Here is a 13856-nt window from a genome sequence, read left to right as displayed (position 1 = left end):
CGAACCCGTGTCCCCTGCATCGGCAGGCGGACTCTCAACCACTGTGCCACCAGGGAAGCCCCTCTCAGCAGCATTTGATACAATTGCTCATTCCCTCCTCCCAGAAGCATCTTCTTCACTTGGTATCCAGGCACCAGCTCTCCTGGTTTTCCTCCTGCTTCCCGGGTCACACTGGAGGGCTCTGGGGCCGTGGACCGTCCACACTCACTCCCTAGGGGATCTCAGACTGTCTCAAGACTTTGAATACCATCTTTTATGAGGATGACCCTAAATTTTATATCACTAGCCTGGAATCCCACACTAGACTTTCCAATTGCCTACTCCGTGTCCACATTTGGAAATCTAACGGGCATCTCAAACTTAACGTGCCCAGAGTTGAGCTCCTGCTCTCCGCCTGAACCCCTGCTCCTCCCACAGCCTTCCTTGTTGCTGTAAGTGGCAGCTCCATCCTTTCAGTCACTCAGGCCAAATGCCTTGATGACACCTCAACTCCTCACTCTCCCCACACCCCACAACTGGCCCAGCAGCAACTCCGGTTGGCCTCACCTTCTATCTAGAATCTGATTGCTTCTCTCCACCTTCACGGCTACTTCCTGGTCCATGTCGCCATCACCTTCCATCTGGATTCTTGAAATGGCCTCCCACGGGTGCTGGCCCGACAGTCTGTGTCCCACACCACAGCAGCTAGAGTGATCCTGTTAAACATTAATGAGGTCAGGTCATTCCTCCGCTTGGCCTCCAGCAATCGCTCTCCACTGCCTGCAGGCCCTCCCTGACCTCACGGCCTCCTGCTCCCCGTCACCCACTCTGCTGCAGCCACGCTGGCATCCTTGCTGCTCCTGAGGACGAAAGGCTCACTCCCAGCCCGGGGCCCCTGCACCCGAGGTTGCCTCTGTCTGTTCCTTCCCATCTGCTCACAGCTCCCTCTCTCCCCTCCTTCAAGTGTTTGCTTTATTTACAATCTCTTGTGCTGAGTGTGTACACACGCGCATGCAGGCACGCACACATGTTGCTCCCTACACCCCGGTTTCTCCATAGCACGTCTCATCCTCTGACATACTACATATTTTTCTGGTTTATTTATTGTTTGTCTCAGTCCAGCAGAATTTAAGTTCCTTGAAGGCAGGGATTGGGGTCTGGCTTGCTCATCGCTGCATCCATGGTGCCTAGAACAGTGCGTGGCACACAGCAGGCACCCCTAGATGTTTGCAGAATGAACAGACGCCTGAGAGGCCAGGTCCGGCTGAGGCGCTGTCAGAGTGACGCAAAGGAAGCATGGGTGCATAGCTGACTTAAGCATCAGTCCTCTGTGAGTCACAGGGGGGACGAACCACTGCGCCTAATTACCTGTTAATGTCTCATTAGGAGAGCAACACTCTTGACAGTTTTGGGCTCATCCTGCAGGTTATGTAAACAATGGTTAGGAGCACATGGTGTCAATGCCCCTGTCCCATCTCCTACCCTCTGCCACCTGGCTCAAAGGAGGGACGACCTGCAGCCCGTCTCCTGGGTCCCATGGCGTGGGGAGAGTTGAGGAGGGGCTGCTAGACTCATTCCCCTCCCTCCTCTCAGTGTCAGGTGGATGGAGACCCACAGAGGCCCAGCCCCATAAGAACTAAGGTCCCCATTCCTCCCCATTAACCTCAACTCAGAAGGTCCTTGACCTCAATCTGATCCTGCTTCCAGCATCACTCCTGTCCTTTGGAATCTGTGGTCCTGTAGCTTCAACCCATCCCCAGAACCAGTGCCCAGCACCCCTGGTCTCTCCATCAGCCCATCCTGGCATCTCCTACCCTAGCCGATGGAGAATTCTCAGCACCATGAGGGGCCGTTCCAGCACTGCAGCTAGGCAAGAATTTCACTCAGCGATCCCTATCCTCCTTGCTGCCTCGAGGAGGATGTGTGAGAAAAGGGGGAAGAGAAGTGTCAGAGGAGGGCCCAGATCCCAGTGAGACCCACCCCACCCCCCAGCAGCCTGGGCCTTGGAAGGGCTGTGAGCAGCAAAAGATTTTCTCCTAGAGACCTCAGCTCCTCCCCTGAAGGACTCTGCCATCTTTGAGAGCAGGGCCCCCCAGATGGACTAGGCTGAGACTGGGGAGGTGGGGAGCCGAGGCCTCTTAGGGCCATGGTCCTGCCTGCAGGAACGGGCCCCTCCTGGGCCTCACCCCGACTAGCCTTGGCATGTTCTCAAGAGGCTTACGTTTTCTCCCTCACCCTACCACGTAACCCCCCTGTAGGCACTAGACTCAAATGCCAATGGAAGTGGGTGAGTCAGCTGAAAGGTACTGGCCTCGGGCTGGCCCCAGCCTCCTCTCCCCTCTAGTGCCCTCTCCTGGAGTGGTTTTCTGTAGGAGCTCATGGAAAGTGAGGCAGAGGAACAAAGGGCTGGGGTGATGAGGCAAGGTGGAGGGGTTTGGACAGAGCAGGAGGGTTGAGGCAGGGAGAGGGAGAGAGAGAGAGAGAGCAAGGGAGCACAGGTGGCGCCCAGGGCCTGGCCAGCTGGTTTCCTGCAGTGACTGAGCCTCTTTGCCTACATGACTCTGGGCAGGTTGCTCTGCCTCAGAGTTGGTCCTTCTTTGGGGAAGCTAAGTCTCCCAGCCACTTAAATCAGGAAGCCAAGCCTGGATACCTAGGGAAGAAACCAGGAATAGAACTTTAGAAATTAGGTGATGGGCCCAATGGGAACAGAACTCTCTCCTGCCTGCCCCATCTGGCCAGTTTGAGGACCTCAGGAAACATCAGTCTCTATGCTTTAAGGAAGGTTAGTGAGAAGCCAGATTAATGAATAGGAGAGAGGCTGAGAGATGATTAGTTAGGAGGCCACTGCAGTGTCCCAGAGTCAGGGATGGGGTGGCACGGAGAGCCTGTGTGGTCAGTACTGGATGCGTCAGGGCCTGATGGTGTTTGGATGAGTGAAGCTTGGATAGGACGATGCTTTATTTGTAGAGGTGCTGGGCCTCCAGTGCTGGGTATTGACTTCTGACCATTGAGGGGACACACACAACCGTCTGCTCTCAGTTCCTAGAAGAAAAGGAACACTGAGACTGTGAGCCCTCAGAGTGACAGGGACCTCCCTGCGCTGAGACCCAGAGAGAGCACACCCAGACACACACATCACACACACGTACACACCACACACACATACATATTACACACGCACACCACACACACATACATACCATACACACGTCACACACACCACACACATACACACCACACACACGTACATACTACACACATCACACACACACCACACACACATACACACACACCACACACATACATACTATACACTCACACACACACCACACACACATGCATACCATACACACGTCACACATACACACCACACACACATACACACGCCACACACACATACACACCACATACATACTACACACTCACACACACCACACACATGCATACCATACACACATCACACATACACACCACATACACACACCACACACACATTGCCATACACATGTCACACATACACACCACACACATACATACTACACACATGTACACACATGCATACTACACACTCACACACACCACACACACCATACAGACCATACACACGTCACACATACACACCACAGACACATACACACACCACACACAGACACCATACACACATACACACCACACACACATGCCATACACACGTCACACATACACACCACACACATACCTACACACGTCACACACCACACACACGTGTGCCATACACACATCATACATACACACCACACATACATACACACACCACACACACATGCCATACACACATTACACATACACACCACACATGCACATATACACGTGCACACCATATACACATCACATATACACTACATACACACACACCACACACGCATACATCTCACACACACATCACACACACCACACACATGTACACATGCATACCATTTACACATCACAAACACACTACATACACACACCACACACACACACACCACACACACATGCATGCACTGTTGGCCACCAAGCTGGATGAAAGCCCCATTTTCCTGACTCTCTGCCCAGCATTCTTTCTACTCTGTTTCCCTGTCCATTTCACAGATGGGAAGCTAGAGGCCTAGAGAGGTCCCCACACAGCAGGAGGGCCCAGAGAGGCCTTCTCAGCCTCTGTCACCCTGAGGCTAGGCTTTGGGCAGTTACTTCCATCCAGCCCCAACAGGGAATCTGTGTCCTGTGAATCTTCCCACAGCATGTGAGGGATTTGGGGAAGAGACTCCAGTCTGCCCCCACCCCACCCCTTACCCTGCTTTTCTAGTGGGGGCTGTGATAGATGCCCTGCCTTCTTCACAGTTAGAGAAACACTTTGAAAAGTAAAAATGGCTACACAAACCCAAGGCAGGGGTATCACTTTATTTTAGACTCATCTTTATTTCATTCAGAGTTTAGAGACTCTTTTGCCTCAGTGGTTTACATGAGGCTGAAAGATCCAGTGAGAACCTGCCCTGTCCTGCCGCCCACCCTCTGCCACCACAACAGCCCTGATGCCCACCCGAGGCCTCATCTGAACCCACTCGAGATTGAGTGGATTCCTCTGAGGGTGGCAGGAGGGAGGGTGGATTGACCAGTAATTGCTCCTTCGGGGGGAAAGTGCACTCATGTCCCCCTCTTGGACCTCACCTCAGTCTCAGTTCCTGAGACACTAATCCTCCAAAACCAATGCCCTGCTCAAACCAAGCCTTTCAAACCAACACCCTGACCTGGAGAAGGTGAAAGAAGCCCCCCAGCCCCAGTGCTGGTAGACTGAGGGAGGGGTGATTGAGAGTCCCTGTAGGGAGCAGGGCAGGGGAGCATCTACACAGGCATACAGGGACAGAGCCAGGAAAGGTGCTATCAGGAGGGCCGGGGGGGCTCTTCAGGTGGCCACGTGCACCCCACCCAAACCACAGTCAAGGCCTAGCTCATCCTCTTACCACGGTGACCTTTGGGCAAGTTACTTGATATCTCAAGTTACCACATCTTAAAATGAGGCTAATATTAACTATCTCACAGGCTGTGGTAATGCTTAATAAGATAATATATGAACAGAAAAAAGAAAACAGCCTAGCACCTGGAACGTGGTAGTCTCTCAACTACCATGGTAGCTTTCACCCTTATTGTAAATGTTAACCTTATAATTCAGAACACCAGATTTTGGAGCACAGTAGCTGGGTTCAAATCCATTCTCTGCTACATTCGAGCTGTGTGGACTGATCAAGTCATGTCACCTCTCTGTGCTTCTGTTTCCTTATCCGTAAAAGGCAGATAATGATAGTACCCACCTCGTAGGTTGTGACTTTTCAGTGAATTAATATGTGCAAAGCAGTTAGAAAGCGCCTGGCATGTCATCAGTGATCAATAATATTACCTGTTAGTAGTAGTCAGTTGCCTAAGGTCATAGGCAAGCTTTGAACCCAGGTCTCTGCGACTTCCCAGTCCGTGCTCTTAAGCACTGTATTACACGCACGCCCTTCCTCTTTCACATACCTTTTCACACTGCTCCCCTTTTATCTTGGGCCAGACTTTCTGGCTGACATGGCTGCCAGACCCTGTTCCTTTGGTGGTGGTGACCCACCTGGGAGTGCTCCCCAGGACCCAGGGCTGCAGGCAGAGGTCGTCTGTGCCATTGAAACTTTTGAAACCCAGGTCGCTGAAGACAAGAGAAGTATCTTCTATGGGCCCCAGGCGGGTCTCCACTCAGCTCCCCTCTCCTTGTCCTGCATCCCAACCGAGGGCACAAGGGCTTAAAGCTGGTCGTCTCTTTTCTCTGTAATCCTCAAAGCCCACGCTCACCTTCTAGCCCAGAAAGTGGGGGCAGGGCCAGGTGGGCCCAGCGCTCCCTGCATCCCCCCAGATAGCCTGCTAGGCTCTTGGCCATGAGCTTTGTTTACACTTCTCACCTCTTCCATCCTTCTGCACAGACACACACACACACACACACACACACACACACACACACACACCACGCCCCAAAGCAGTGTCAGTCACATGGTGGAAACAGAATGGGATTGTCTGTCCTCTCAGCTGTGTGAGGTGGGCGAGTCATTTATACTCTCTGGGCCTCAGTCTCCCCAGCTCCATGATGGAGATGATCATGCAATACCTGTCCCAGGGGATTATGGGGACAGTTAAATGAAAGTGTTCACAAACTCTTCTGTTGTGCTACTTTAACCCTTCTCTTAATTTTTTCTAATATAATGTATGAATACACTTATTCATATATTTCATTTTTTTAAATCTTAAATAATATAGATAAAGCAAATGTCATTTGGCCGTGTAACAGCTGTGGTCAGTTGTCTCTCCTTCCAGACCTTTCTATATGCATTTTATAGATATATGCTATGTAGGCCCCTATAACATATAGTTTTGTGAGGTTTTTTTGTTACATAAAGGGGCTCACGTGATTTGGATTTTTCTGCAAGTTGTACATTTCTCATAAGAGTATATATCAGAGATGTTTCTGCTTCAGCACTGCTGCCCACAGTTTACTTAACAATCCCCTGGTCGATAGAGGTTGGGTTTGTTTCCAAGGTTTCACTGTTAGAACCAAGGCTGCCGTGAACAGCCTTGGGTGTGCTGCTTTGAGCCCTTATGCTGGCATTTCTGTAGGATGGACATGATCCACGTATATTTCTCATGCTGATTCAACACATTGCAAGCCCAGCTTTTTGTATTCAGTGCCTGTTTGTTGGTGGCTCTGAGCTACCCTTTCCATGGCATGGCTCCCCCAGAGCCTCTCAGCCTCATCTCTGGGAGGACAGCAGACATAAGCCTGGACGAGGCAAGGTCAGGCCGAGTGCATGGCCGAGGGACCCTGACCAGGTGCAGCCCTGGCCAATAGGGTGAACCAGGAAAGTTTGCCTTTGTCTCCTCTGCCCTCTGTGCGTGCTTCCTCCCTCCCTTCAAGCCCACCCTCCCCCCTTATCTGTCGGAATGTAGGAGACAGATAATCTGGTTCCAGCTAGATAAATGACCATCAGCAAGTCACTCACCTGCTCTGAGACTCCTTTCCTCATATTTAAAATAATAAGGGTGAATATCCACCTCCTAGAGTGAATTGGGCAAGTGAGATAAAGGACTAGCGTGTGAAAAGACAGTTCAGATGTAAGTTAGTCGCATCCTCGTCCAGCTCCTGCCTCTTCCCCCTGACCCACATGCCCCTCCTGCAGGGTCTTGTATCCAGTTGCCTCGCAACTCAAGCACCTGCTGTCCTCTTTTTTTTTTTTTATGACTTTGGCAGGATTGGAGAATTTTTTTTTAATATAAATTTATTTATTTTACTTATTCATTTTTGGCTACATTGGGTCTTCGTTGCTGCGTGCGGGCTTTCTCTAGTTGCGGCGACCGGGGGCTACTCTTGGTTGCAGTGCGCGGGCCTCTCATCGTGGTGGCTTCTCTTGTTGCGGAGCACGGGCTCTAGGCGTGCGGGCTCAGTAGTTGTGGCACACGGACTTAGTTGCTCCTTGGCATGTGGGATCTTCCCGGACCAGGGCTCGAACCCGTGTCCTGCATTGGCAGGCGGATTCTTAACCACTGCGCCACCAGGGAAGTCCCCTGCTGTGCTTTTACGTGTCAGTGGTCAATCTGGTTGTTAGCTCTCAACTGAGATCTTAGCTGCCAACTACGATGTTAACTATGACCAAGATATCTGCTCTCAGCCAACATGTTAGGGAACAGTGCTCATCACCCAGGGAGATTATCAAGTTACTTTCCCCTATGTGAGTGCATGCTCGTAATGTAATCTCTGATCATGTCTTTTGCTTTCATGTTCCCTGCATCATAGTAGATGCTCAGCAAATGCTGCTGGGAATAAATGAATGGAAAGTCTTCAGCTGGCTTACAGGCATGAGGTTGCAGTGATGGGTGTTACTGGGCAGCGGGGTTGAAATTTGTGGCAGGCTCTCGCAGATAGCCCATGTAGATAAGCATCCATGGCCATTGGCCAAGGACAGGGGCAGAAACCATTTCATTCCTCTTTTCTCCAAGAGAAAAGCCAGCTGGCTGTTCTAGGAGGCTCCTTGGAGAGGCCACCCCCAGACCGGGTCAGGTCCAAGCCTTCTAGTTGAGAGATTCAATTTCATTAGCTCACCCAGGGGTGACCGGGCTCTGGGAAATCAACCAAGCAAGCGACTGATTAGTAAGCCAGATCAGCAGTTTATTAACTTATGCTGGCAGCCGTGACTGCTAAGCAGCCTGTAGCATTGAGTCAGCCCCTCTCCTTGCCTGTTCTTGCTACAGAAGGAAACTTTACCTGGCAATCCAAATCAAATTGAGAAGGAGCAGAGTAGAGTGGAGTAAAACGAAACTAAAGAATAACAATAGTTGATGACACATACGCTGTGATACATTTACCCTCAAAACCACACCATGGTGTGGTCGTCATTACTGTCCCATCTTGCAGGTGAGAACACTGAGGTCAAGTGGGTGATGGCTCCAAGGTATAGAAGCCCAAACTCAGGCGTTCCGACTCTGGTCCTGTGTTCTCATGCCCTGAGCAGGGCCCCCTCAGCCCTGGCTATGGTTCTCCACTTGGCTGCTGTTAAGGCTACACAGCTTCCCTAGTGACATTTCTGCCTCCTTGCTGAGTGGCAGGAGACCTGAGTCTCATCAGCAGCGCACACAAGTTCTCAAGAGGGCACCTCTCCTTCTGCAGATATAACAATAAAACTGCACTAATAGCCACCATTCATTAAGTGCTTACCATGTGTCAGGCACCTTGCCAGGCACCTTGCACGCATTATCTCACTCTCACAACATCCTCAGGAGGAAAGCACACTCATCTCCCTTCTGCCAAGGTGGACTCACGGGCTCAGAACGACTAAATAACCTGGCCCAGGATCCCAGAGCTAGTGAGTAGCAGAGCTGAGACTGGAATCCAAGTCCGTCTGACCTTCAAGCCCATACTTGTAATCACCTCCACCTCCCCGCCCTCAAGAGTGACAGGCCTTGATGTCCCACATGCTGGAGCTGCTCCCTGTTGGAGCCTCTGGCCCCTGGGCTCCAGCCTCTGTCCATCCATCCCTTTGCCCCACTGCTCCTGCCACAGTGAATTCCTCATTCTGCACACCACCGCCCTCACCTCCAGGGCTTCCCCAGGCCTGCTTAGTCTAGCAAACTCCTACTCATACTTCAAGCCCCAGGGAAAGTGTCACCTCTCCCGGGCCACCTTCCTCCTGCCCAATCAGCCCTAATTATGGCATTTACCAGGTTTTATTGTAATCATCTGTAAGTGTCCCCCACGAAGTGGTGAGCCCCCGAAAGCAGGCATGGCGTGGTATTCCTCGTTGTCTCTGCAGCTCTGAGCAAGTCACTGGGGCTCTCGGGGGAGCCTGTTTCCTGGTAGGAAACACATTAACCCTTGGTGCTGCCCATAAGCTGCAGAGCAGAATGGTTAAATGAGGGGGCTCTGGAGCCAGCCTGCTTGGGTGCAGATCCTGGCTTTGCCACTTCCCAGCTGTGTAACCTTGGTTAAGTACTGAACATCTCTGGGCCTTGGTTTCCTCTAAGAAAGGTAGAATCCCTACTCAATAGGGACGTTATTAGGACAAAGTAGGCTAATGTCTGTAAAGCACCTAACAATTGCCTGCTCCCTGCTCACTGTTACATGGAGCATTCGTTCATCCTCTAAGAGTAGGGCCCTGAGGGAATGGCAAGAAGACTATGCCTCCGCTTGAAGGTCCCCTCCTCCAGGAAGCCTTCCCTGACCCCTGACACACTCACATTGGTCAGGTTCCTGTTATCAGCCCCCTGTGGCACTTTGTGTTTCTCTTTGTTACTCACCATACTAACAGTTACTTTCCCGCTAGACTCTAAGCTCTACAAAGTCGGGGATCTTGTCTGTCTTGTTCTTGCATCGGTGGCTGGCACATAGTAGGTGCTCAGTAAATAAGTGTTGAATTAGGGATGGAAGGTGTTGGGAAAGTGCCATATTCCGGGCTGTCACAGGAGGGTCACTGAGCAGCCAGGCAGCACGTGATAACAAAATTGGGGGTGGGCCTGGGCTGGGACACTGGGCTCCCTTGGTCAGTGTCACAGTGACTAGACCTTCTGACCTCTCTCTCTCTCTTCCCCCTTCCCTCAGTTCCTGGCATTTGACACCCAGTTGCTGATGGGTAGCCGACGCCACTCGCTGAGCCCTGAGGAGTATATTTTTGGAGCCCTCAACATTTACCTAGACATCATCTATATCTTCACCTTCTTCCTGCAGCTTTTTGGCACCAACCGGGAATGAGGAGCCCTTCCCACCCCCCTTTCTTCAGAGAATGCCCCCTTGCTGGTCCTCTGACCCTCCCTGTGCTCCTGCCAGCCCAGATATAAAGCTAGCTGCCAGCCTAGCCTTTGGCCAGCCTGCTCACTTCCCTCAGCCAGCCCTCATCCTCACCCTCTGCAGCTTGTACCCATGCCATCAGGGGCCCTGCGGTACCCAGGTTACACCATCCCCTGTGCCGCCCCTTCCCCCCAGTTATAACTCCCAAACTGAGACAGTCGAGGCTGGAGGTTCCTCTGGGTTTGAGGACCCAAGGGATGAGTGGGAGAAGCCCAGCAGGATTTCAGAGGTGGGAAAAAGATCCCAGGAAGCCTGGCCGAGGCCTGCAACCCCACCATGATTCCTCCTGAGGCTGCCACAGCTGTGGGACTATGGGGCACACTGTCCTGTGCCCACCCCCTGCCTCCTCTCCCTCCTTCCAGGTTAGGCTTTGACCTTCGGTAAGAAAGGGGTGGGGAGGACAACTGGGAGACAAGATGTGGGTGCTCTGCAGTGGGGGGATGGAGATAGTGGGTGAACAGGATGGCTGTTCCAGGCTGCCTATCTTCTCTCAGCTCTGGGACCAGCGGCTTGTTCTAGGCACCTGAGCCCTGCAGCAGAGAGAGGGGCAGGAAGCCAGTGCCATCTGTACTTGCCTTGGTTTACCCTCCTGGGTCATGACACAGAGCTGTTGGGGCAGGAGGTGGGGGCAGGGGCACTGCTACTGAGTGGGGACCTGTCCTGAGACTCCAAGGGAGGTGGGAGCAGGCAGCCAACCAACTGGGAGGCCTGGGCTCTGCAGCACCGCTGACTCACCCAGACCTGCATCCTCCTGGGAGGCGTGGCAGGACTGAAACCAACATCCGCTCACCTCTTCTCTTAAACTCCCAGGCTGCTCCCACAGACCTGAGGCTGAGTGAGGGCTTGGGCCCTGGAGCACTGGGTGTTCTAGGGAAGGGAGGCTTATCTAGCAACGGAGCCACAGCCCCATCAGGAGGGAATCCGGCCCTGCCTCCAGCCCTTCACCATGGTCTTTCTACCCATCTCACTTCCTAAAACCTCCCCCATCCTCCGCCAGTTGCTGGCTTATCCCCAGTCAGGCCTCCTGAGGCCTCCATTGGCAGTGCCCGTGTCCCTTCTCCTAGCTTCTCTGGCCACTCAGGCCAGAGGTCTAGGCCGTTTCACTCCTTATCATCTCATCTCTCCAATTTGGAAGCCGTCCAGCTGATGTTAACAACCAGGGCAAGTCCCTCCAGCTGGTCCCCATGTGATGGGGTCGGGTCTCCTTATCAGCCTCTGGGCGGCTGAGATCTCAGGCAGGGTGTGCGTCAGCCACCCAGCCCCCTGCAAGTCTGCTGGGGAGTGGACCAGGGGGCCACACCTGGGGGAAGCGTGCAGCCTGCCCTTGCTAGCGGCTAACTGGGCCAGTGGAAAGTTACCGTGTGGAGTCAGGGAGGTTCAGAGTGGATACCTGGAGCCTTCCTTGGCCTCTCCCTCCAGGGTTGCCTCTGTCCCCATATGCCGGTGGCTCTGTCTGCCCCTGGGGGTGGGGGGATAACTAGCTATGTTATCTATGTGTTCCTGATCCCTCCCTCTCCGCCCTTCCTATTTCCAACTTTTAAGAAATATTGCAGAAGCATTTGAAGTTTTGTTCCATCTTGGGTATGAGGAGAGAGGGAACCAAGAATGGATGGCGGTGTTGGTGTGTGAGAGAAAGGCAACTGGGAGCACAGGAGGGACGCGCCCTGCGTGCTGGTCTAAATTAATCCATTACGGCAACCCTACGAAGGTAGTACTCAGCGCATCCCCATTGCAGAGAGGAAAGCTGAGGTGATGGAGAGGCTTGGTCCAAGGTCATACAGCTAATAGACTGGATGGGGGCTGGAATGAGACTGGATGGTCAGGCCCTGACAGCTCAGGGGATTCGTTGTTCTTGTTACCACCCCTGGCCTTCCATCCCCACCCCACCCCAGCTACCACCACCAGATTTTGTACTCTGTAGTTTCCACCTTCTAAACACAAGCTGGGAAGCAGGATTCTGGTGTCTGATTTCCAGCCTCATTGCCAATGGGCTCATGGTATTAAGAAAGTGTTTCTTACTGACTGTGATTCAGTTTTCCTATCAGCAAGATGGAAGACCATGGCCAGAGTGCCGCAGGGACAGGCACCAGAACACTTATTTGCACTGACTTCCTTATCCAGTTGCCACCTCTCCTCCGAGGTCCCCTCGATTCCTCTCCTAATCTCCAGTTCCAGTGCTAGAGGGGTTACTTCCCCCACCCTTTGCCCTATAATTCTCAGCCTGGGCCTTGGTCATGCTTCCCAGAATCCACTTGTCAAAGCCCTCCTCTTCCTAGGACAGTTTATGCAGAAGTTGGGGACTGAGAAGCTTTTCCAAGGCTGAGCTCCAAAAGCGTGAAGGGGGAGGCAAGCACTCAGCAATAGACAATGTGACGGGGCAACTCAGGGCCATCGCACAGCAGAGTATGCTACGGAGTCTCCTATTCTGGGTCCTGAGAGGGGTCCAGGACATGCAGAGCTGGCAGTGGAGCCAGGGCTGAGGCCCCTGTGTTCCACCTGCACTGAAGCCATGAGGCACCCCAGGCACACCTGGATGGGTCTTGGAAGGAGGAAGGGTGGGGAACAGGAATGCAGGATTACAAGAAACAGAGAAACCGAAGCTGGGCAGGTGCCACAAGCTGCAGAGGAGGAGGGGAGCCTGCTTCCCTGCCCAGGAAAGGGTGGCTTGGATTTTATTAAACTGCAGGCAGCCAAGAATCTGACCATCTGTGATGCAGGTCAGAGGTCTCTTACTGAGGGGAAAACAGAGCAAAAGATCCTCTCCTGGGGATTGTAGATGGGGGGCCAGGGAGGTACAGACAAGTCCCTGGCCTCTAGCACCGATTCCCAGGCTCAGGTGTGGCTCCTGTATCTCCTGGGGAAGCCCCTGGAATCTTGGTTCTGCCATCCTCATCTTTTGCTCCTGGGTGCATCAGGATCAGACAGACACCCTTGTTCCAAAAGGCTCCGCCTCTCCCTCCCTGGCCCACCTGGGATTTCACTCAAGCAGTTTGCTTCCCCTCAGTGGCTGCCTGAGGAACAGCAGGGCCTGGCTCTGCAGGCGAGAAGCAGAAGCATGTGTGGCCTGAGGTTTGCCGGCAGGATCTGGCCACCGGCCTTCATCCCCTCTCTTCGCGGATCACCCCAGACCACCCTCTGCCTCAGCCTCCTGCTGTTCCCTTAAGTCCAGCCACTGTCGTATCTCAGACACTGTTTACCTGTCTGTTGGAAACACCCCTGTGCCACCCAGGCCCCGAGCTTTCTCTCGAGTGTCCGAGGGCAGAGACACACCCCCAGAAACAAGCCCTTCAGGCCTCAGCTCCTCCAAGTTTCCTGGGATCTGCGCCGTTCCTTTCCCTGGCCTCACCTTCCTGGTCCATGACTGACAGGAGATACGAATAAAAGTAATGATGACACCCGAAACTTCTCCTTTGCCTGCCTTTTGCTTGTCCCTTCGGATGGCTCAGGGAGTGTGTGTGTGTGTGTGTGTGTGTGTGTGTGTGTGTGTGTGTGTGTGTGTGTGTGT

At 52.9% G+C, this 13856-nt stretch overlaps 1 protein-coding gene across 1 annotated transcript in view; it reads left to right on the top strand.

The window, feature by feature from the left end:
- Positions 1 to 10255, top strand: part of FAIM2 (Fas apoptotic inhibitory molecule 2) — a 30363-nt gene extending 20108 nt beyond the window's left edge. The window contains exon 12 of the mRNA XM_007107480.2: positions 10106 to 10255. Within this exon, the coding sequence (XP_007107542.1) occupies positions 10106 to 10255 (150 nt within the window). The remainder of the gene's footprint in view (positions 1 to 10105) is intronic.
- The last annotated feature ends 3601 nt before the right edge of the window (positions 10256 to 13856 follow it).

The sequence above is a fragment of the Physeter macrocephalus genome, chromosome 6, assembly GCF_002837175.3.
Source record: "Physeter macrocephalus isolate SW-GA chromosome 6, ASM283717v5, whole genome shotgun sequence".
In the NCBI taxonomy this organism is placed as follows: domain Eukaryota; kingdom Metazoa; phylum Chordata; class Mammalia; order Artiodactyla; family Physeteridae; genus Physeter; species Physeter macrocephalus.
The sequence above is the reverse complement of the archived record's forward strand: the minus strand, read 5'-3'. Positions and strand labels throughout refer to the sequence as shown.